At 35.2% G+C, this 24,700-nt stretch overlaps 1 protein-coding gene across 1 annotated transcript in view; it reads left to right on the forward strand.

The window, feature by feature from the left end:
• The window catches only part of USH2A (usherin), a 378,483-nt gene that overhangs the window by 117,631 nt on the left and 236,152 nt on the right, over positions 1-24,700 (forward strand). The window contains exons 21-25 of the mRNA XM_018085136.2: positions 14,583-14,713; positions 20,816-20,942; positions 21,315-21,416; positions 22,714-22,902; positions 23,420-23,550. Coding sequence (XP_017940625.2) covers positions 14,583-14,713; positions 20,816-20,942; positions 21,315-21,416; positions 22,714-22,902; positions 23,420-23,550 — 680 coding nt within the window. The remainder of the gene's footprint in view (positions 1-14,582; positions 14,714-20,815; positions 20,943-21,314; positions 21,417-22,713; positions 22,903-23,419; positions 23,551-24,700) is intronic.

A 24,700-nucleotide genomic window follows, 5' to 3' on the forward strand; every position in this document is an offset into this window, starting at 1 on the left:
GGATGTCCCGTCCCTGGAAGTATTCAAGATCGGTTTGGACGTAGCTCTAAGCAACCTGATCCAGTTGAAGATGTCCCTTCTCATTGCAGGAGGGGTTTGACTTTGTGGCCTTAGAAGGTCCCTTCCAACCCAAACCATTATGATTCAAAATTCTCCCAGTGCTTTCTGCAATACGTATCTAAGAATCTCCATTTAAAATTCTTTGTTCTGATCATACTTACATGCTTAAATTTGACTAAGTGTTAGTCTAAGGTGATTAGAGTTGTAACAACTGATTCTTGGAATGGATTGTGTCCTCAGAGTTTCTCCCAAGTAAAAAAAAGATGTTTCAATAATAAGTGGTATCACATTTTTATATGGATTTTTTTCTTCCCCCCCACCCGGCTTTTTAATTAATAGTACTCTTTTATTCTGGTTTACTTTAAAAGTTTCTTGATTTACTAGAAATGAAAGTTCACCAGTACAGTGGTCACCACTAGCAGAATGCATTAGTTTTGTAGTAAAAAGTGGGAATTTTGGAGTGGAGTTTTAGTCCTTGGGGGATTTTATTTTATGCATTTTCAAGTTGCTCAGTATCTTGCTGCAGAGACAGGGAGAGAGGAGGGGGAATCTATTTACACGAATTACAGTCTTTGTTCCCATCAACATTCATAATTGGATGAACAAAACGAAGGCTGGACTGGCAGGTACAACTATCCCAGGTCATATCTTTTGAGCCAGAAAAAAATTATGAAGTGAATTGCAGTACCAGGGGGAAACTTTGTTGGGAAGATTCAAGGGGGTGTGGGGAATAAGTGTTTTTGAGAATGTCTACTATTGGGAAGACTTGTAGAAGGAGAAGAGAATTTTATCTTGGGATGAGAGTCATCCTTTCTGCAGAAGTTTTGGCACTATTCAGAGTGAGTTCCTTTACAAAAAATTTGCACATTTATTTATTATGTTTTAGAGGTTTTGTTCATTATTTTTAGAAGATGAAGTTTGTTATAAAAACACTGCCTCTGTACTCCAGCTTTCATATTTAGGTGTTTCTCCCATTTAATTTCCTCCTTTAGTATTCTTTAATATTTCTTTCATCTGTTTTATATTTTTTCTCTCCCAAATTGTTTTAGTTCAGTGATTGAAATATGCCAATTTCAGCTGCTTATTCCAAACTCATGTTAAATTGTCATGTTAGCATCATTAATTTTCAAAAAATTAGGATATGTCTATGTAAACTTGGTTATGCTACTGAACTGCATGCACTAAGGAGGAAAAACGAGCTGAATGGGAATCCTGGGTGAAGCAAAGACTGCATAATTGGTTTTATGCCAGACCTTCTGCTTTTCACATAGGCAGGAAAGGGCCGGGGAAATGTCAGAGGTGGAAATCAGGGCAACACGGTACTTCTGCAGAATTGCAAAGTGACCACCAACTGCAGCCAGCCTGAGAAATGGCCAGTGCTCGAGCTGCTTTAAGACAGAAATGCACAGTTCTTCTGACTTTATAAAACACCGATTGAAATCTTTCTACACGCAAGAGCCTCAGGATTGCTACTGCACGTTACGGGGGGAAATTTGCTGATAGGTCCCAGCCAGTCTCTGCCCAGAGCTCTTACTGTGGGGCAGGGCTGAGCTGGGTGTAAGGCTTCAGCCTTGATAGTGCGATACACCCTTTCTACAGCAGTTTAGGATCCGGATTACCTGCCGGTCCCTGTGCCTGGCAGCCCTGCTGTCACCTGCCTGATGCAGTGGCAGTGTTCCTGCTCCGACACAACCAAGGGCCACATGCTGTTCAAGATCCTTTGGCCAGCTTTCCTCTATGGAGGAGAGTGACATACATATGCCATTGTATGTTAGGCATGCCTTGCTACTACAGTGATACAGTTCACCCTTTTAGAGACTGTTTAGTTTAATTTTTTTTTTTTAATTTTGGGTTTTTAAGTGCATCTATAAATATGGTTTTTTGCATTGTTAAGGATGAGGTAATTTTTTGCCATTTCCCTTATAGTGCTCCAGCACTGCAAGCAAAACTTTAAAATAGTCAGTGGGAGCTAAACAAGCTGGCTGTCATCTGAATCCTCAGGCAGGAAAAAAAGTGATTTGGAGCCATTGTTACTGCACATGGGCAAGGATTGTTGCTCCTATTTTTTTTTTTAATATGGATGTCTTTCTATGAGGCATTGCAAGTGGTAAACGTACAAAACTGATCACTCTGGAAACAAAAGAATATAAAGTCTCATACTTAGTAGTATTGTATGTCCAATCACCCACTTTCTGATTTAATCTATTACAGTGTTGTAATAAGTCATGATTTTCTCTGTTGCAGAAAGTCTCATAATTTGAAAGAGAGAGGGAGAAGAAAGAAAAAAATTATCAGTGAATTTTGCAAAAGAGGAGAATTTCCTTATTGCTATAACTCTGAATTAGTCACATATTCTGTAATCACTCATGTTCTAAGCAGTAATGTAAAAATCAACACAAAGGCAGTCTATAGCAAAGTGTTCTTTAATTCAAGAATCCCGTAAGGAATTAAAATTCTGAAAAGATGACATAGGCTCAATCAATAACTGCCTGAAAATATCACAATATATAGAGGTTAAGTGACATCATGCTATGTGAAAGAAATGAAAAGAAAGTCTTTTCAGTATTGGCCTTATCTCTTTTTATTAAGATTAATAAAATAACTTGAATGTTAAATCTTTACACGTCTGTTTTGTATTGGGAACAAAAAGTTGACAATGTCTGCCCTAAGGGCTTTACAGTCCAAACATAAGACAGGATCAACTACACATACATAGAAGGCATAGAAGGGAAATTTTATCGAAATTAGTTATTTTTTTAATCCTTGTGTTTGGGCAGTTTAATTCATTCCTTGTTTAGTGCTGCAATTTAACTTACATTGGACAAACAGAATTAGTAAATGTTATATGATATATCAATTCATTTCATTATAGTTTTCTATATTCCTTAATTTCTTGCTTACCTCAGGTTGAAATTTTTTGTAAATTGTGCCCTATGTTAAGTCCCTACAGGTTGAGTTACATGGCTGTTCATACCATTGCAATGTCTTTGTTCATGCTTGTTTCTGGATCACCTTTTCTACTGCTTGTACCAATAGATGTGGTTCAGAATTTAGAGGTAGACTTAGTTTCCTCTGAGTACTGATTAGAGTCATGGGAAAATTATGAACTCCTTACTGTACATGGAAAAGCACTGAAACACCAACAGATACCACTGCTGGTGCTGTGTATCTCTTGGCTTACCACTCTTTTATTTGCGTCTGGGCATGCAGTGAAAATCTCAGCTCAAATGCTCAGCTGTGGAGCAGCTAGCCACCTGGGTAGGAGGAAGGTATTACCTTTGTGTTCCATTTCTACCAGCATTACCATGTAACATTCTAGTTGTCCGGGTAGGTGACTGCACACAGGACGTAATACCTGGTCCTATCTGTCCCCTGCGAGGTGTCTAGGTCACATTAACTGTATTGCTGGGTGTGGTATAGGAGTTTTTCCCTGTCCAGCACATACCACAGTACTGCTTTCTTAAAAACCAGAGAAGAGGGAGGGTTTGAGTTGTATTTATCACTCCGAAAGTATTTCATACTGTGAGAATATTCTGCTATAGATAAATGTGATTTCATTGCCATGCTACTTTTGTTTTATGCTTCTCTGTGTGTTTAATGCTTACAGTGAGTGCAGATTCTTGGGAATAAGCCAGACTACAAATTGATAACACAACCTCCACAGCTGGCTTACTGCACTGGGTCGTGTTTTCTGTGGCACACTTTGTATAGAAGCTTGGCAGAGCAGCTTCTATACAATGTTGGTGAATTTGGTGAATATGGCGTTAACATATGATAAATAACATGAAATCCTCTGTTCAATTATTGGGCCATATATTGGGCCATGGCCTTCTGACAAAGAAAAGGAAATAATAACAGCAACTGATGCTGCTACTACAACTACTACAGGTGGTTCTCCCCTCTCTCCCCAATTCTATTTTCAAAATCAGTCCAGGGACTGTGACAACTGTTTCCTTCTGTGCACTTTGAAACATTAGGGAGAATAAGCAGGGATCGTACATATGCTAAAGTAGTCTCTAAGAGAAAGTTGCTAGATTTCTTAGCTTCTCATGCAGCTCTTACCTCTGTTTCTATTCTAGAGAGTGCATAGGAGTTAACCTTTACAGTAACAGACCCAAAATGTTGGCTTTATCCTGTTGACTTTCATGACATGGTCATTTAAAGACAGCAGGGCCGAGGCCGTCTTTTGGGATTACAGCTAATGGAGAAGGTTGGAGAAGATTGAAGAAGGTCAAAGACAGGCAGACAGAGTTGGGCAGACAGGGGACAGAACAGTGAAGAAGATGGGTGGAGATGAATGAGAAAGAAGGAAAAAGGAGCAGGGCAAAAGAGAAGGTCAGAGAAGGTAGAAGAAGGGCAAAGAGAAGGATAGATAGGGGCAGAGAACGGTGGAGAAGAAGGGCAAAAAATTGCACAAATATTTGGACCAAGTTGAGGGTGGAATTGCACTGGAAGTGAGCAGAACTGTATTAGTACAAAATGCAAATCTCACCAGTCAATGACATAGATATAAACCAATCAAGGCAAAAATAAAAATCATAACCTAAAACCAGTTCAAAGTACAGCTCTAACAACTACAAACAGTACCAAATCAACTATTCAGTGACACTTCATGAAGTGGCACCGACTGCAATGGTCCACAAAACTGTGATAAACAAAGGATTGGAAAGCGAAATTGCATACCTTTGGCTTTTTCTCACTTTTTTTCAGTTGCAGCTTCCCTTGCATATCCTTCTTCAGCAGAATTTCCTGCATTTGAGACTTGAATTTGATAACAGTTTTCCAACCTGCCTCTCTTATTTTTTGTGAGATCACCTTTTAGGAGCCTTCTGCTTTAGAATTTGTTTTGCGTTTGTCTCATGAATTCAAACAATTTGAAATAAGTGTAAAATAAACTCTGCATCAGGTAGGTTACTCGTTGAAGTCACTAGGTCTTTTTCCTGATTAAGCTAAGTAGATAGAGCCTCTGATCTATTCTGAAGTTCATATTGAGATGTAATTAACTACTGATAGAGACTAGTAATGTAGTCAAGGACCTAACAGTAAAATGAAAAGGAGTTTACAGTAAAAAGGAACAGATGTACCTTGTTATCATGCTCCAGGACTACATTTTGAATAAACTGATTTCACTTAGTATCTGTATCCCAGAGTGAAAAATGCCATCATCTACATGTCCAGTGCAAGAGAGGTTGGGCTGAACTTCCATTTCTGTTCTATTGTGATCTATAAGGGCTGTGCTTTCACTGAAACTGAAATTGTGGTTTTGAAGACGGTGTTTTGGTAGCTCTGGATCATATTTAAAGTAAAATGTTTTGTGCAATTGCTACAGAGTGTTTGGATATATTTTCAGTAAACATTTCATGCCAAACCCCATAAAGCCCTTAATTCACAGAGTGTGAAGTTCCTAGGTACAGAGGAACAGGGATAACAGAACAAAATGTAATGGAATATTATTAACTCTTTCGAAGCAGCACTTTCAAGATGTAGTTCCCTTAGGTGTCAAATAACTTCGAAGGCAATGAGTGAACCTTCACAGTCACTTATTTATGCATAAAGCTTGCACCTGATCATTCCATTGAAATCCTTTTGTGAACTTAGTTCCTAAAAATAAAACCAGCTTTAGGCTTCCTTTGGAAAATGTTGTTATTTCAAGAATAGTCAAGAGAAATATTGCCACAAAAACTACTAGATGAAAATATTACATCTTCCTTTCAGTTAATTCTTAATTTGGCAGATTTTTTTGCAATCTACCTTAAATCTGTGCATTAACTGGAATATATTGTTAGCTTTTTTTTTTTCCAGTTATACCGTGAATAGCATTTGTTGCTGAGTTTGTAACTTTAAACTATGCTTTTTGCTGAGTGTTTGCTCTGTGGTGTTGTATTTCTGTCTACAAGGTTTTTGGGGTTTTTTTCCTCCTTGTTACATTTCCATTTTTGTCCTGTAGTATTCCTCAAGACACTTATTAGCTTATTTTAGTTATTCTTCTGTTCCATATGTACACTGACTGATCAATAACCCTCTTCACTGGATGCAGGATTTCCACCTTATTGTGCTTTCAGCTTCTGAGATCCTGTGTTACGGGATTCTGCCTTGGCTAATGCATGATTGTCTAAATCTGCTGTGTTTCAGATCATTACACTGACTTTAATTTTGATATATTTGCATTTTACTCAGTTCTGGTCTTACTCTTTTCCCTTGATCAGTTAAATTACTATCTGTGCAGTGTTACATTTGTGCTACTGCTGGAAATACTAACTAAAGGCTTATAATTGAAGTGCTATTTACAACTGCTGACCTCCAGCTCATTTCTGATTTCACTATGATGTTGACCTTTTATAGATTGCACTGTTGTAAATCTTTGAAGTGATTCTTCTTGTCATCATATTTCTAGTAATTATGATTTGCATTGCATTAACACCTAGAAGCCTCTCCCACCTTACCCTTGTTGCATAAGATGACCTTTTTTATGCACTAATTCACATACGGGTAACAGAATACAGTTCTTTCTCTAAAGAACTTATTCTGAAATGAAGATGAATGCTTGCCTCTGTTTCCATTTTTTAAATATCAACCTTTGAATTAATGAAATTGCTCATGAAGAATTCTTAGCCCTAGAAACTATTTTCTTCCTTTTGTAAGATCAGAGTCTGTTGAACTACTCTAGGCTATGAAAAAAGAAATAAATAAAGATAAATAAATAAAATTGCTTGAGAGACCCCATATTTGCGCGAAGTTTTCTCAGATTTTGCTCAAGTTAGACACCTACATCAAGGAAAGCATTAGCTGAATATTGGGCTGATGTTTCTTTGTTCATATTTCCACTCAATATTTAGCAATACAGAAGCAAACCTGCTTACTCCAAGCAGCATTTGACTCAATGAGTTTCAAGATTACAGATATTATTTCTTCTCTGGTAGCTATGCTTTGAGAAAGTAATGCTGGTTGAATGTTATGCTTGTTGTATACTTCCCCAATCTACATGAGTGGGAAGGCAGTTATGAATTCTGTTCATAGACTTGCCTAATAAATGAATTTGAGGCAGAATACTAGTTTCTTTAATGATAATTTTGCTTAAAAACCTGTGTAAAGAACTGGCTGTTGATTCTAGTGACAGAGAATGCTAACAGATAGTGTCAACACCTGCATCTTCATATATGGTTTCACGCTGATCTCTTATATGTGTTTTTGTGAGGCCTTCATTTATTTGGTTAGATAAATCTAGGTAGGAAGACTGACCAGTTCCTTTTGGGTCTTGCTAAACTCTCAGGTAATTTGTGTCAATATTTTTAATATTGTCCTAATGATGTTTCTGTTTTCACTGAGAAGTTGTAAAGTACCTGTGAAAAGCTACATTTTCACTTTGAACTTCTGTTGTTTTACTTTCCTTAAATAATCTTGTTTGTATGTTGAGCATGTGTTGGAAAGCTTCTCTGCTCCTTAACTGCCTTTCCTAGACAATTTCTTATGTTTGTATTATGTCCTGCACTGACTGCAGCAAACCAGTCTTTTTCACTTTATCTTCATATGAAAGTATTCTCATGCCATGATCAACCTTGCTCTGAGCATATTTGTTTTTCTTAAAAAGCTATTTTGTACAAATATAAGTTCTTTAATGTATAAAGTATGGTTTATTTATTTTTTCACGATGTAAAGAAATGATAGATCTGGAATGGCCAGTTAATTCTAAACCACAACTATTGATGTGCAGAGTAATATTAATACAGACTGAGAATTCACTCTTTATAAAGTCTTGTGGTGTTCTGCATAATATGCAGTGTTTGGAGAAGGCTAAGCTAATCCTCTCTTTTTGATATGTTAATGTTTCTCAGATGTCAGTAAATACCTATTCTAGATAATTTTTCTGAATACATGTGAGTATTTTGCTGATTTTATATGTATTTTAAGGCTGTGGAGGACAAAACAGTAAAGAATTTTTTAAACAATAGAGAACCTTACACAAGTTATATTGGCCACCATTCTTCAAGAAGGAGCAATATGGAGGCAGGATGGTTTAAGTGATGGCTCTCAGATGACATCTCAGTCGTTTGCTGAGTGCAGACTCAAGGTCTCTTAATTTTGAATCTCTTGATTTAACCACTAGGTATTGCACTATTCCTGACAAAGCATCACTCTGTAAGTGAGGGGATAAAGTGCTACTAATACATCAAATCTTATCAAATGACTTTAAACTTATCTTAGCTTTCTTTTCACTAAGGTTTGCTGTAAATCTTTCCTACTGGGGAGTAGCAGGACTTGTGTCCTTGCTAAAAGGGGAAGATTGATTTACTGTATTCATATAGAACCAGCAGATACCTATGAGTATGCAATAATGGATTGGAATATCCTTTAGCTTTTACCCCGTGCAACACTTCAGAAGACCTTAAAGCCTGGAATATGTTAAAGAAGTCCATTTGATAGAAACTTATGAATATGTGTCTTCTCCATAGAATAACAGCATAACAAATCTTTTAGTATGAGCAATATTCTTATTCTTCAGATACTCTAATTGATTGTTCATTGGGCTCAGTCAGCCAAAAGTGGAGAGAAACTTTGTACAGACATCATTAGTTTTTCTCCATTTAAAGATTAATCATGAAGAGCTCTGGCTCTTTAATTCTGTAATTTGTATATTTAATGGGCTGCTGCAGAATCTATGACAGTAATTAGCATAGCCTGAAAACTCATTAATACGCAACAACATGATTAATGCAGCATTAATGCAAACATGACTGAAGTTATTTGGGTTATGTAGTAAGAAGATTAAAGCTAAAATGTCCTGTTTGTTTTACCAGTAGTGGGTATAATGGGGTAGCAAGGAAAATAAGAAAAAACAGGTATCAAATTTGTCATTTTAGTGTAAAAGAAGCAGTCAGTTCTCATCAAGAAGATTTGGAGTTTTGCCTGATAGTTGGTTTCCACAAGAAGTGTTGCATATTTCCCCTTTTCATTCACTCCATCATACTCTGTGTTTCTGCTTGCTCAGCATTTTAGTTTGACTCGGGTTTTTGGCAGTTTGGGGTATTAAGAGTACATTAAAAAATTCTTTGAGTTGTGTCATTCTGAATAAAGTTAGACTTTTTCAAAATACAGGGCTTTTGTATAGTCTAATTTAGAAACAATGGATTTTTAGCTTCTCCTGCTTTTAGATGATCATAAAAGAAAAGGGACTCCTCTCCAGTTACACTTTAGGGAAAAGTCTGGAAAGTTTTTGTGTGTGTACAAATATGCATGAATGTGTACATACACACACATATATATGTACATATATATGTGACTTTTAAGTATATATTTTAAATAATTTCTACTAAAAAAATTAAGGCAACTTAAAAATTAATAGCATTTACTTCATTGATGGAATTACTAACTTAATGTTTGTGATGATGAACTTTGAAAATATTTTTCAAACACATTAAGGTAACAGTGAAAGATGGAACCTGTACCAAAGACAGCAAAAGGTCTTGTAGAGATTTGGGAAGAAGACTTGTCATCTTCTCTCAACAAAATGTAGGAACCTGTAGACTACCACAAAGTGTGAAGAACTCCTTGTATTCATGACTATGTCCAGGGAAGTGTCCTCTGAATTCCTTCTGTTCTTCTAATTGCATTATCCATTATGTGAAACTGCTTTGAATGTTGATACGTTTTTGTGAAGCCTTCCTTATTTTTTCTGCAGGTACATTTTCTTATATAAAAAACATTTAAATCTCTTTTAGCTATTGTGATGAAATGAGGAATGCAGAATCGCTCTCACAGAGAGAATAACAACAAAATGTTAATTCAGTGGAGGTGTATAGCAACTCAGAGTTTTACTCTCCATCTATCCCCTCCCAGTTAGAAACAAATTTTGTTTTATAATTTCTGTGGGAAAATGTACTTTGATTTGGCAAAAGCATTTATACATAGACTTAATGTTAAATAAATGCTTAATGTTTATCATCCTGAAAGGACTGCCGAGAGCCTAATGATGTAGTCAAAATCTTATATACAATTTCTATTTATTTTAGCTGGTGTTATGCACAAATAAGGGTTTCAGTAAGCATAAAGTGACTGCTTTCTTTGTCAACAATATATTTTTTGTTTTTTTATTGGAATGTACAATTGTATAATTATTTACACCATTTCATATAACAAGGTAAGTAGAATGGAAATGTAAATTATGTTTCTACAACTGTACAATTCTGGGAAAAATTTCACTGAACATGGATGTGCTTCACAGATTATGCAAAATTCATTTCTAAAAATGCTTTGTGATTTTCCAGGTACTGGGTACGTTTCTTTTTTTATTTATGAAATTAACACTAGTCTTGTTGACCACTGACAAGGTTGGAAATACATTTTTTTGGCTGTTCTTAGCTCTTTTGGATAGAGTTGTTCCTCTGGTTATATATAAGTTTCGGTGAAGGGTCATGAGACTTTTGAGACTTATAGCAACTTCTGTATATTTATTGAGTCTTCTGTTTGTTCGCTGTTTTGAACTGGACCCTGAACATCTAGTTGTAGAGAAAGGTGCTTTACAGGTGTTTTTGCTGGATGGATCAATGAACAAAATTAGTTTTTAAGTAGGTTACTTTGCTGAAATCTCCCAGTTGTTATTGTAAAAGATGTTTTCAATTGCCTTGACCCTCTGCCTACATTCTCCCCTCAACTCTTCTTCCGTTAAATTTCAAAAAGTCAAAATTCTTGAGTAATGTGAATGTTTTTGTATTTTGAAATGTTGATTTTTTTAAACTTCTTTTTTTAACATTAGTTAGAAGTGGATTTTATTGCTGAAATAATTATAAATTATTAGTATATGTTATGCTAATCTAGCAGCTGCTCTAATTTATTAATATTTTCCCACTGACTGCCAACTGCTTCTTCTAAACTCAAAATAATCCTGTGTGCTCTGTAAACTTGCCAAAAACACAGTCAGCTTCTCAAGAGAGCATTTCTGGCTGTTAAATAGTTTTGTGCAGGTCTTGCAAGTCATCCTGAATTGTGGTAGGAAACTCTGAATCCAGATAGTCTGAATCTGAAATGTTGCTGAAGTACTGAGACTTGCTAAACTTACATGAGGGAGGCGAAGAGCAGGTATAAAAATCACCCCATATGCATTTTATTAGACAAAACACTGTGTTCTGGTGTTTGTGATGATGAAATTTGAAAATGTTTTCAAATGCACCTAATATTAGAGTAATAGTATATCATTTTACTTGTTTTATCAACCTGTTACTAAAAGGGACTCTCAAAACTGTGTCACTCTCAGGGTAACTTGCTGATATTGTGTCTCAGTTGAATGCCTTTAAAAATGCCTGCATTGGTAATTCTTCATATCCTCGTTCCTCTACTAACCTGACTGTGCCATCTTTGAAACTAGGACAGAAATCTAATCACAATCTGCTATTGCATAAATTGAAACTGTGTAGGTCCTGACGGAAGGTTATTCTGCCCTAACACAGTTTGAAAAGTATCCAACGTAGTATTAATGTTAATACTAGTAATTTATTTTACTTGTCCTTTTTATGACTGTGTTTTCTTCTTTTTGTCTTTTATGTCCACTATATACAATGCTTGTATTATTTTTTTTGTGCAATGCTATTATAATTAAAGAAATTCAATTACAGAAATAAATAAATTATTTTCAATTTAAGGAATTCTGACAGCTTCTCCAATTGCAACTATAATTTGAAATGGAATTAAAGATTTTATTTGAATGACATACTTTAATGTTTAATTTGTACTAGAATTTCCTGTTGGCTTTTACCCCAGAAATGATAACAACTTCTTGTGGAACAATCATTTTTGTCACACAAACAGGTCTGTTAGGTGAATTCTTGAGTTAAAATTCAAGATTCAATTGATTAAAAGTACATTCCTACTATGCCCAACAGATGGTCATGTTTTCCATCCAAGATTTAGTAGGGTCTGTAGTGTGGCTGAGATGCAGTTTCTATATATGACAAATTACAGAAGTAATTATAATGTCACTATTTTGTTTATGTTTCTATTTATCTGTTATATTTAACATTGAAATTAAGGTTTTAGATGTGCATACTGAAATAATAGACACAATTCTTTGAGAAACTTTCTTGCAAAATCTCTCACTCTCCCCTCCCCCAGTACAAAATAAAGGAAAAGTTTTTTTGGTAACCCAGTGTAGTTTTCAAGTTCAGTGAAACTTCAGATTTTCAAGGGAAAGCTGCCTGTGTTTAGGTCAAGTAAGATCCATTTGCAGTGTTCAGTGTCAATAAGACAAAAATGACATGCATGTAGTTCTTACAAGTCTGAATGGGTTTCTGGTTATGCTTTGTTTTGACCATGAGGTCCAACATTAATTAGTATGTTCCTGTGAAAAATATTAATTTCACAATTTTTTGTCTTGCAGTGAAAATATTATCTATGGAGCAGAAGTTTGCTCAATATTTGGTTTCCCTATTGTGCTCACTTCTAGAAATGCAAGCAAATATTAATGTTGAGGTATAAAAGTGTTTATTTAGAGCTGGCTTATATGAACTTTACAACCTCATGAGCAATTCCAAAGATACCTGAACTTGAAGGGGCAGAGTAATTTTCTCAGTTATGTAATAGGTGACAAATGTATTTAGAAGAAAATAATGGTTCCTGAGTCATTAATAATTTATACAAAGCTGTGGCAGCTCTACAGGCAGGACTCTTCAATGTCCAAAGAAAAAAGTAAGCTCCTGCATAACATTTAAAAACTCTTAGAATTACTCCAATATTACTGTTATGAACCATTTAATTTATGTTTTCTAACACAATTATTATACAAGAATGGTGTTTTTTTCAGAAACTCAATTATTTTGTTTAGGTTTGTCCTTCTGAATTAGGTGTGAGGATGGATCCTCTGGTCTTCAGAAATGTCTTTTGGCAGCTTGATAAAAATACTGTCAACTTGTTAAATTAACTGTGCTTCCCACTGCTGAGATTGGAGGCCATCAGTCTCAGCCTCTCCAGCAGATATTGCTGCTGGAAATAACTGGAACCTCAAAGTACAGCAAGTCTTTATTTCTGAGCCAGGCAAAGCTATGATTTTCCTTAAGTATGGACACTGAGTTTTTTACTTGCAGTGGGTTACTTCTGTGCAACTGCTTTTTGCAGGTGTTTTAATAGCATGGCTTATTTTCGTTGTGTGGAGAATGTTTCATATCTGTGACTGCATTATGTGATTTGCATGGAAAAATTTATGCAATTAAGTAATGGGGTCAAAGGATATTTCTTAAGGTAATTAACAAGTGTGATCTAGTAAGAATGTGCATCAGAATTATGATTATTTAATTTTTTTAAATATAGGTGCTGTCTGCAATAAAAACTTTAGTCACTTACTGTTTTCTGCCTGACTTAAGATAGTGAAAATACTGAATAGTTTGATAGAGATCAGTAAAACCCAATAACTCACCCTGTTTTGTAAAAGCGTCTTATGCAGAAATGTTATGAAAGTGTGGTATAGGTGGATGTTGCTATTGCTGCCTTTTCATTCCCCTTTGCAAAAACTTGATGCAGTAAAGGCATGGCTCCACCAAACACTCGGCCTGAGGTATCTGGATTTGCTTGTTAGAAAAGCTGGGCCAAATTTGTCATATGTTTTTTTAATTTTCTAATTTGTTACTGCAAGATCATATTCCAGGAGATAGCTTAAAAATAGTCAAAAAAGATAGTAATAAAACACTATGGTTTTCCAAAATTTGTTAATTCATAATTATACTTCTTGAAATTGGTTACATAATTTATGAATTGTTTTGTTAATGTGTCCTTAGATAGTTCCTGAGTAAGTTTATACACTGGACAATTTTACAACAATAAGCTGTTGTAAAAAAACCCCTATGTTGTTTTCCTTGTATGTCATTTAAATGACATTTAGTGAGCTGAGATTTTATCAGAAAAAATGGAGGACTATTGATAATGATCTGAAAAGTTGTTAATTAAGATTAGTTCATTCATTATTTCTTGCGGTTTTTCCAACTTTTGTTGAAACTACTTCTTTTCCTGTTCTTTGTGCACTTAGATATATGTTCTTATAAAAGAACATATATAAATATACATGTGAACACATACATATGTATATTTTGGAACTGAAAACCTACTACTATTCATAGAAATCCTTGCATGCAGAAACCTCATTACTACTTTACTGACAGAAACATTAAGTGACAAGTGTCCTTACATGTAAAACATCAACACTTGTCAACTATACACATTTAAAACATCAACTATTAGAATAGTAGGCTAATATCTCAATTATATTTTCTTAAGCAAGAAGTTACTAAGCAGCATAAGTCAACAACGGCATGTTTCTTTTTACAGATGAGTAAGGGCTCACAGAAATTTGTCAAGGCCTGACTCAGTCAGGATTAGTAAAATTTCTCTGCAATGACTAACAAGGGCTTTAGGTGAACAGAACTTCCATGAATTCAGTTTGCAATGTTACTGCTGTTTCTAAAACAGTATTTTGTTGGCAATTTTTGTTAGAATGCAAAAGAACAGCTTTTGGTGTTAACCATCTACTTGCTTTTTCGAAACAGGTATTAAAGTGAAATTTAGAACGCAGGAGCCCGATGGTTTGATTTTTTTCTCTGCATCACCTGGCAATCAGGAGGAATACATTGCATTGCAGCTGAGGAGTGGACGTCCTTACTTTCTTTTTGATCCACAGGTACAACAAAAGACAGGATCCTATAAAAATTGCTTATATCATTTATTTCAGCACTTTTAACATGCTTATCCTTGTTTTTTGTTTGTTTTCATTTTTTTTTAAATTTAATTGATACAAGTTCATTTACTTCTTGGAACCCTCAGTGAACTAGAGATTTTGGGAGAGGAAAACTGAAACACTTAAGCTTTGCTCTTTTATTGTTAAGAGTGCCACAATTTAAGACTTTGTTTTTGCATTTTTATGAGTTGGAGGTTTTTTGTCGGTACCACCAAACACCACTACAGATTAAAGCAGCAAGATTTCGAAGGTGGGCAGAGCAAGGTTTTGAATTAGTAAATAAAGATTATGTAATTTTAGTAAATAATTTTTAAGAGTCCCATATCGAGACTTTTTCCTACTGAAATCAGCATGTTGCCATTATACAAAGACATAAATAATAAGGGAAATATCAACAAAATGAAAAATAAGGCCACATTCCTTGCATTTCTATTTAGGTATTTTGTGTTTTCTTTGCACCCTGAAACTGGATCTCCTCATGGAATTAAAAAACATTACGGAGTCACTTATATTTCATAAATATGCAAGAAATTGATAGTAATTATCAGATTTTCTAATTATATTGCGAGAATATGGTATCCTACATATCATATATGTGCATCCTTTTCGTAAGGTTACTACTGCCTCAGTGTTGCCAGAAGGTCTGATCTGGTTGCTCTATCAACCATATCTTCTGTCACACCTTATTGTCTAATTCTGCATTTGGCATTGTATCTGATGCTCCAGAGGGTTGAACAGAAATGCTTAATGGCATAAAATGGTGGGGATTTAGAGATGTGCCAACCCACTGTTAACCTTTGCCTCCTGAGCTCGCCGTAGTCCAGGCACTGATGCTCCATGACCATGTGGAGGTGTTGTATAGCACTGAAGGTCCTCTTAAGTTCTGGAACATCTGTGGAGGAGGCATGATGCTGCACAGAGGCTGGCTTGTACGTGATCCCCAGGCTTGTATATGATCCCCATGCTAGAGAACATTAAATCTGCTTCTGACCCCAGCATATAATTTTCTACTATTTCCACTGCATTTACATGCAGGCTTTACTTTATTTTTCCTTGTTGCAAATCAAATCAGTGCATACGTCAAAGTTTGGGACCGTGCTTAATGTTGTTAATATTGCCCTCATCCACATTTTAATAGGGACTAAATCTATCCCTTTTACACTTAACTGAAGAGGAATTTTTATTTCCTTCTGAAGATCTTTCTAGGTATACTGATTAGATTTTGTTGCTGTTTATTATTTAATAGGAGTGGATGTCTTACAACTAACATTTTAGTGCTTCAAATAGTATTCCTAGCCCTCCTTGCAGATTTGCTCCTTCTGAAGTAGAGTTATGTCAGCTTGTTTGGACTCATTCCCTTAAAGATGTTGTATTTGTTTGGATCCACAATATTTGGGGAATGGGAAGTGAGGGGGGACACATGGAAGGGTGGCTGATTTAGGGATTTAATTTCCCCCCCCCCTTTTTCTCCTGTCTTTTAACTGTAAAAAAGTGCAGGTCTCATATTTAGTCATTAGAGCGTCTCAGTTCAGTTAATATTTTCAATAGTTACTATTTTGATTTTTAACAGATTGTTTATGAATGCATCTTTGTTTATATTTCTGTTTCATTTGAATCAGACAACTCTGTCCCATGCTGATTTTTAGGATCATCACTTCCATACTGTTGCCTTTTCTTATAAAGTCAAAAATTGCCTATGGTGCTGCTTCAGTGGCTGTTCAGAGAAAAAAAAAGTCTGTCATTCAAGGTATTCAGGAACAGTGTAGGTCTCAACAGATGATTTACAGTCTTGAAAGCTAATGCTTTCTAATTTTTCATTAATAATGTGGAAGAGATTCTGTACATTCTCAGATTCAGAAGTATGGTACAGTGGCCTACATCAATGTGTTTTTGTAGCATCTTTTTCAAAATCTTTTACCTATGAAAATACAGCTATCAAAAATTTTCAGTCTTCTGTGCTGTACTGTGCTACCTTACTGTCTTTACCTTTGTTTCTATGTTTCCTTCATAGTTTGTTTCTTTTTTCCATGATTTGCTATTCCTGTCTTACAATGTCAGGGATCGTGTTCTGTAGCAGCATTTCTTAATCTTTCATTTGTGCATCACAGTTTGCATTAGAGTGCAAATGCTTTAATTTCATCTTATTGACATCATGTGGTGTCTTAACCAGGTTATATGCATTGTTTTCTCTAGTTATGGTCATGGCATATAAAATAAGCATTTGTGGCCTTGCCTTTGTGCTCTTCCCTTAAAAATTGCAAAAATTCTTTTTGATGACAACTGTGTCGCTGCTGCTTTTTATCTGTAGCAGTGTGGCATAATATTCTGTGCTCCCTTCCAGCTGTGTCCTGTCACAGGTTAATTATTTTTACCCTTAGTCCCTTTCAGGATGCTGGTATGTATCTTTGCTCACTATCAGCAATGTGTTTTCTCTTTGTTGTGTCTGCTCTGGGGATAGTCCTGCCAAGTCTTCCTAGTGGGGAGCCTTCAGCAGCCTAGCTTCATCCTTCGCTAAGTGTTAATTTCAAATCCTTTTCTTCCTGTCCATTCATACTTCTCTGAGCCTCATGTACACCACCATTCATCCAGCTATTGCCTGACCGTCCCTTTTGTTTCCCTTTTGTGTTGCGTAACTGCTCTTTTTTTCCTTCCTAATTGTTTTACTGTCATTCTTTGCAGTTTCTACTCATGCTCCAGGAAGCATGAGTGGTTTTGCTAACAGATGTCTTCCTTAGTGTTGTCTGAACAATCAAATTGTTCCATAGATCTTCCTCCAAACTCAGAGTATCTGTAAACCTTCAGCTGTCTGTGGATTTTCTTCTTATCATGGTGTCTTTACCTCCACCCCTAAATTACGTAATCAACTCCAGCTAAATTTCTGGTTGTCTTTCAGTGGCTGCAGGTCATTTGTTCTTCTTCTCAGGGAAGCACTGAATTTTTTATACCAAGTGAAATCATTAAAAGTGAAAATATAAATCCAATGTGGAGTACCTTCTTCCTTAGTGATTAGTACAGTCTGGGGATAGTGTATTGAGATTGTTCTCACAGGATGGAGGGAATCGAATCCAGCTCTTCCATTTTAGAAGGCAATCCATTTACTAAACTTTACAGCAAGAAGGTGGAACATGAGATACTTTTCTTGTTGCCTGTGTTTCCTTGTTGGTTGTTCTTGTCATGAAGAGGCTGAACTAGTAGACACAGTCTGAGGGTAAGCTGAAACTCCACAAAAAAAAGGAAGATGGAGACTACCTACCCAGGTGTGAGTCCCAGCTAGACCTTCCTCCTTGGCACTGGCAAAACTTCAGTATTTGTTTACCTTCTCAGTGGTAGGAGTTTGGGAATTGAAAGAACTTGACTGGGAAAAGTATAGTTACACTCAGACTTTGGCACCTAAGATGGTATCTTTGAAGATTCTTATTTGTGATGTTTCTGTGTGTTTTCAATGTAAACATCGTCACGAGAGAGCCACAGTGATTCGTACTTATTTAGTTATTACTGAGAGCTACCAAATATTAAGATGTTGTATGGTTTAGCTAAATAACCCAGATTTCAAAATGTTGATTTCCAAGATGCATGACAAGCCATCTCACAACAGGCTATTTGAATGTGATCACAGAGTGACTGAGGTAGTTCTGGATAAAATTTCTTAAAGGGACCTCCAACTCAGTGCACGCTGAATCCTGCTGAATACCATCTTTTTTCGTCTTCCCCCAAAATTAAGCGCAGGTTTGCACATATGCTTGTGTGGTCCCAGATTGAATTGGTTACAAATAAATGTGGTTTCTGATGTATAAAACTGTTAATGCTCTAGACTGTTGCCAAACATAATATGAAGAACCACTTATTCAGGCACCTGATCTTTAGAATGCAGCATCGTTTGTAACAATTTTAACGCTAACTAAGTACACTTTGATGAGACAGCATTTAATAAAATGCTCATTAATTTCATCATTAGCAAGGGTATGCTAAGAAGTAAGCCAGTTTCTTATGTCACGCCCAATTAGCATCCCATGCTAGTAATCCCATTAGTATTGTTGAATTCACTAATGGAAAAACTAATGGGCATGCTACCAGGGCACATTAATTGGGCATGACACCAGTTCTGGTTTTAATTATTAAACTACGATAATGAAATGTGTGTGTTTGTAAAATATTAAAATGTTGAAATAGGAGAGAAGACAATAAAAAATAGTATATGAAAAAGTGGGAATTAATATGTAAGGATATATAGCTTTGTATTGTTTTAATGGGGCAGAGGGCTGCTGCACAAAACTCCTCAGTACCAGGATGTTGGCTGAATGGAGTAGGAAGCATGCTGTAAATATCCACAGGAAATAACTTTTTCTGTAATCGTGTACATATGTGCACATCATACGTATTTTGATACATAAGATACACAGTGACAGTCCCCAATTCAAAAGGTACTGCAAAATGTATTCTGTGTTCATAAATCTTATGCCAAAATGCAGTTTCTGATAGATGAATGCCACTAAAGGCAGAAGACTAAATTTTAACAGAAGTTTTTAGTATTAATTAAAATAGGTGGTTGTTTACATCAACAGGTTTTCTCCATGTGCATAACCCTAAGGTCCTTTGGCCAGAAAAAGTCATAGATGATCTGAGAATAAAAAAATTGCTGAATGGTCTAGTTTGCTATTGCAAAGTTACAAGCTAGGCCCCCCAATGATAAGGAACCAAATTTTTCTTTTACATATTTTTTTGAAGTTGTTTTTTGAAGCTGTAAATTAACTACAGAAGTTGTGATTCTTTAATATAGCACAGTGCCTATACAAGGAAATGTTTTTCCATTCAGTAGTTGCCTGCTGCATAGGACAATTGTATTTGTGAATCCAGCAGAATAACTTTGAGTTCTCAGATAGTTCAAGTAGGGTATAAAGTCCTGAGAAAATATTATGGGAATTATTAGGAAATTAGAAGATTATTTGGATATAAATCTCAAGAAAATTCTTGAAATGTATTGATTTTATTTGTGTTACATCATTACGTTAATTTATGTGATATTTTGTTTGGTTCTTTACAATCGTGAGATTTAGTTTGGCAACTTCATCTCTTATATTCCTCTTACTCAGCAATTTGGAAAAGACTTCTCTGTATTTGTCACAGATGTCCCTAAATTCACCCCTCTTTGTCGTATTTTTTGTTTGTTTTAATAAAACCACATACAAATTCTAGTTAAATTTAAATGCATTTTTACAAACATCCCTTGTACCATAAAGCAACTTCAATAACTATCTTTTGAGGGAGGGGGGTGTGTGTGGTTGTTTGTTTGTTTTTGGTTTGGGGGTTTTTTTTGTTGTTGTTTTGTTGGGGTTTTTTTCCACCTTCTTTGTTTTGGTGTGTCTTCCCAAATCTCTTGGAATGACCTTTTTTCCCCTCCATAAATTTATTGTACTCTTTAATCTAGAAATTTAAGTCCTTTTGATACCAGGTTAACATGGACAGAACATGGGTCTACTGTGCTACAAATGCACCTCTTTTTTGGGTTCCTTCCTTTAGACTGGTGCTGCAATTAACAATCTTGATATGCCTCTTCTCTCTGTGGATGGGACATTGAATCATGGCCATCAAACTACACAGCCACAGTCATCCGTGAAGTAGTTAAATAGAGACATAATTAAAAAAATAAATAAAAAATAAAAAATCTGAGTGACATGACCCACAACGATTTGTGCCTCATCCTTGTCTTTATCAGGGGAACTGCACAGAGTTTTCTATTTTTAAAATAGAAACCAAACTGGATCCTTGATCTTTATTTTATTATTTGAAAAGGTTAATTTAGTGGGAAAATCAGTCCTAAACATCATTCAGTAGTCCAAAAGAAGTTAAACAGAGGACTTCTGTTTTTATTTTTAGATGGTACATGCTACAGATTGCTGTAAAACAGATATAATTCTAATGTATCTATATTCTATCTATATATCTGTATATTCTAATATATTCTATCTTTATATATCTATATAAAGATATAATTCTAAATGTTACCTTCATAATATTCTAAATTGGATTCTTCTCTTTATTAAAAAGGGATCTGCGGTAGCAGTCACTCCAACTAATGATGGTGGAAAAATGTACAATGATAACAGCTGGCACCAAATAATTGCTACAAGAATTCAAGCGCTGGGAAACATCACAGTGGATGGGCAGTACACAGGTAATCAATTCATCTAAATAATTTTGGTATTGCTCACTTGCTTACTTTTCCACTACCTGTGTTTGCCCATACAAAAGAGAATTCAACTCAATTTTCTCAAAAGATCACTACTGTTTTGTTTGCTCATCTGAGGTATCTGTCCAATGTGAATCTTTGATGATTTAATACTAAGTGTCTTTTTGTGCTTGTGAATCTATAATTGTTTTAATACTCTGTTGTAAAATAGAGATGTAAATATTTCCTGGATATGTATGGGAAAGTACTAGAATATTGTGTCACATTAGCCTTTTTTATAAAATATCAATATTTTGTTATTGAGTTGAAAATCTGTTGAAAGCATTGAATAACAGAATAATGATCTATTTCTTTCAGGTTCTTCCTTAGCAACTAGTGGCAGTACCATTATTGGAGAGAACACAGGAGTTTTTGTTGGAGGACTTCCACAGGGTTATACTATTGAGAGAAAGGATGTAGGTGAGTATGATAAATAAGTCTTTACAGTTTCTCAAATTTTACCTTTTGAGATAGACTGAAGTGTCTATATAGCTGATTTCATCAGCATTAAAGCAGCGTATGAGCTCTGTGTGCATTTTAATGACTTTTATACACAGAACTGGTATGACTGTGAAAGTTAAGGATGTGTTTTACATACAGATTCCCAAATTCTTTTCCAAAATACACAAGAAATTTCTTTTTATTAGCTTAAATGCAGGGTTATGCACTTGGGTGCAGGGATACAACATGCTGGCCTTTTTTGGTGTCAGTTTGTATCCTTCAGAGGTTGTTGTATTGAATTTGGTGGTGTATGAATATACCTGTATTTTACAGATATAGAATTTATGTAGAATTGGATCATACTTGGCTTCTAGAAAAATCAATAAACGTAAGTTTTCATATATAAATTTGGTATATATTTCAAGTATATAATCTGTCAGCCTGTAACAGAAAGGTGACTGCCTACAAAGCCAGTATACAGTCAGCTGTTCTCAGTGAATTAATTTCCAAAATTTTGTTTCTATCATATTAACCTGGAAGCCAAATTGTTTGCTAAGTTTATGTTCTCACGTCTGACATAAAAACTAGCGGAGTACACTGAAGTCCAACTCCCTCTTTCCTTCTGTGTCACTTTACTAAAACCAGAAATATGTGCATGTGTTCTTCTAAAACGTTGGTTCACAAAGTAATCCAGGATGCCTCCCTCAAAAAACACAGGTAAATAATTAAAATGAGACTGACTATAAATACCATTCAAGAAAAGACCACCTATAAATCTGCTTTATGTTTTTGTCCCTAGTGAAAAAAGAGTATAGCAGCCAGGAATCATTGGGGGTTTTTTATTCAAACAAGGAATGAAACATTTCCTGGTGAAGCTTCTAAACATGTATTCATCTGTCTTAGCTTTTGCAACACTATTTCTTCCTATTCAGCAGAAGCATACCTTTCTTCAGAATTACTGTTTTGTTTAAAGAAGACTTTCCTTGGATCTCCATAGAGCAGATTTCTGCTGTTGATTTGAAAGTACCTGTATACAAAATCTCAAAAATTTTAGTATTTTTCAGCTATGTAGCAGACACTGCTGTCTTTAGGAACTAGACCCATTCAAAAATCTGGATTTAACTTTGAGACTGTCTTTATGAAGTGATTGATAGCTGGTTTTCAATGCATACATAGACATATATGATAAGGAGAATACGAATAAAACATATAAATTAATTCTTGTGTTTAGTTGCAGGTGATTAATCGGCTTAAAAAATATTTTCCTTTTTTGCAGGGATGAAGAGGATAGTGCAGAAAGGATTTGTGGGGTGTCTTAGTGATGTATTTCTGAAAAAAGTGCATACTCCTTATGAAAACTGGGAATCTTTGAACTGGGAGCATGCTGAAGAGCAGAACAATGTCTATCATGTTTGGGAAGGATGCCCCATTGCCCTCTCAGAAGGAGCACATTTTCTTGGCAGAGGTAGTTTCCTGTTCTATTGCACTATCCAAGTATGTTCTTGAGATATAAAAGGTGATCGTATTAGAAGTATTGCAGTGATCTGCTTTTCAAAGCATTTTTAGTTATAGAGGTTTATTTTTGAATGGTTTAAAATTTGGTCTCTGGGTTTACAGAAGGTTGCTGCATGAAAGAGGAACTGCATTCACAGACAGGTAGTGCTGCTGTAACTGTATGCAGATTTGACGTGCCTGTAAAAGGTGAAGGTTCACTTTTGTAGAGACATAAAAGATGCCTATAAGGTACCAAAAGAAATGCCAGGTAAAAAAATGAGGATGTTGTACCGGTTTGGTTTCTTGCAGTATGATGTTGATAACTGTCCTTTACGAGGCTGAGTGATAAAGTTGTAAGAACTATAATCTTGATACCCAAGTTCTTTATATCAAAGTAGAAAGTAGCATCTAAATTTTTCCTTTTGGTTTCCTGAAACTATTTATTTATGGACTTGATTAGCTTATGTATGCACTCACTCTCTTTCCAGGGTTCCTGGAATTGCATTCAGATGTTTTCAGTGGTGGAATGGAATTTGAGATCTCATTCAAATTCAGAACAGATCAACTGAATGGATTGCTTCTGTTTGTTTACAATAAAGATGGCCCAGATTATCTTGCAGTAAGTTCAAAAATACAAATAACTATATTCAGACATGACTTGTGAGTTTTGTTACTAAAGCCAAACTAGCACTTAAAAAAATTTCATACCATAAGTTATTTTCGTGTTTTACTAGTTTTGAAATGCTTTGCACAGCAAAGTGTAAGGGGAGCAAAACACTCCAAGAGATACTCAGTTAAGTTACTTGTGTTATTTATATCATAAATAAGAAAGATATGAATATATGAAACGTAGAATTATTGTCTTTACTGAATTAGAAAGGAGAATTCAAGACATAATAAAAGTGTCCACATTATTCCTAGGCAAGTATAGAGTTACCATTTTCCCAGTTCTCATAGTAGAACAAGATAATTAAATTGTAAATCAAAAAGTTCATGATGGAAATTGTCCAGTCTCCTAATAAAGCTTTCTCTTTAAGATAGATGTATTTTTTTGTAATCCATAAATCTTTTCATTTGTATCTGAAACATATAGACAGAAATTAGTGGTCCAGCTTAATCCCGTCTCATCCCTGTCATGGTTTTCCCAACATGGCAAAATAAAAATCCTGTATTAGGCAAATTTGTGAGATAATGCTTATGAAGTTTCTTTTTGGTGTCTGTTAAATAAGACTGTTTATACTCAGAACTACTTGTGCTTCCATCATTTCCAGTATTTTGTTTAAATTTTAATATGTTTGTTTTCATTTTTCAAATTCTTTTATTAGCTGCATGGCTCTGGATTTTGATATTTTTCTTTCCTCAAGGATTCTGAGTGTGATTAGGCTGTGGTCACCATTGCTTAGTAGGTCAACTATAGTTAGTACTTTCACCAATTAGTAGGTATTACAGAGGATGGGGAAAGAAATACTTTTACAGCTTATCCAGGAAGCAATAATTTATTTTTAGAGATTTTTGAAAGTATTGTTATTCTTTATGACCCAATCTGCCCTTTCTGCTCTATTATTGAATTTAATTTATTTATTTATTTCTTATTATGCAGCTGTTTTGCTAATGGCTGTCATGTCACAGCCTGTTTTATTGCACGGCATTATATCTAATGGGCCTTTTCTTTTAAACTTGTGACCTAAAACATATAAATGTATTTTTCTCCTTTTCAGGTCAACTATAACTTACTCTCTATTTTCTTTTTATACTACTGGCTTTTCCAG

The sequence above is a fragment of the Manacus vitellinus genome, unplaced genomic scaffold, assembly GCF_001715985.3.
Source record: "Manacus vitellinus isolate BGI_N305 unplaced genomic scaffold, ASM171598v3 scaffold_8_pilon, whole genome shotgun sequence".
NCBI classification, from domain to species: Eukaryota; Metazoa; Chordata; class Aves; order Passeriformes; family Pipridae; genus Manacus; species Manacus vitellinus.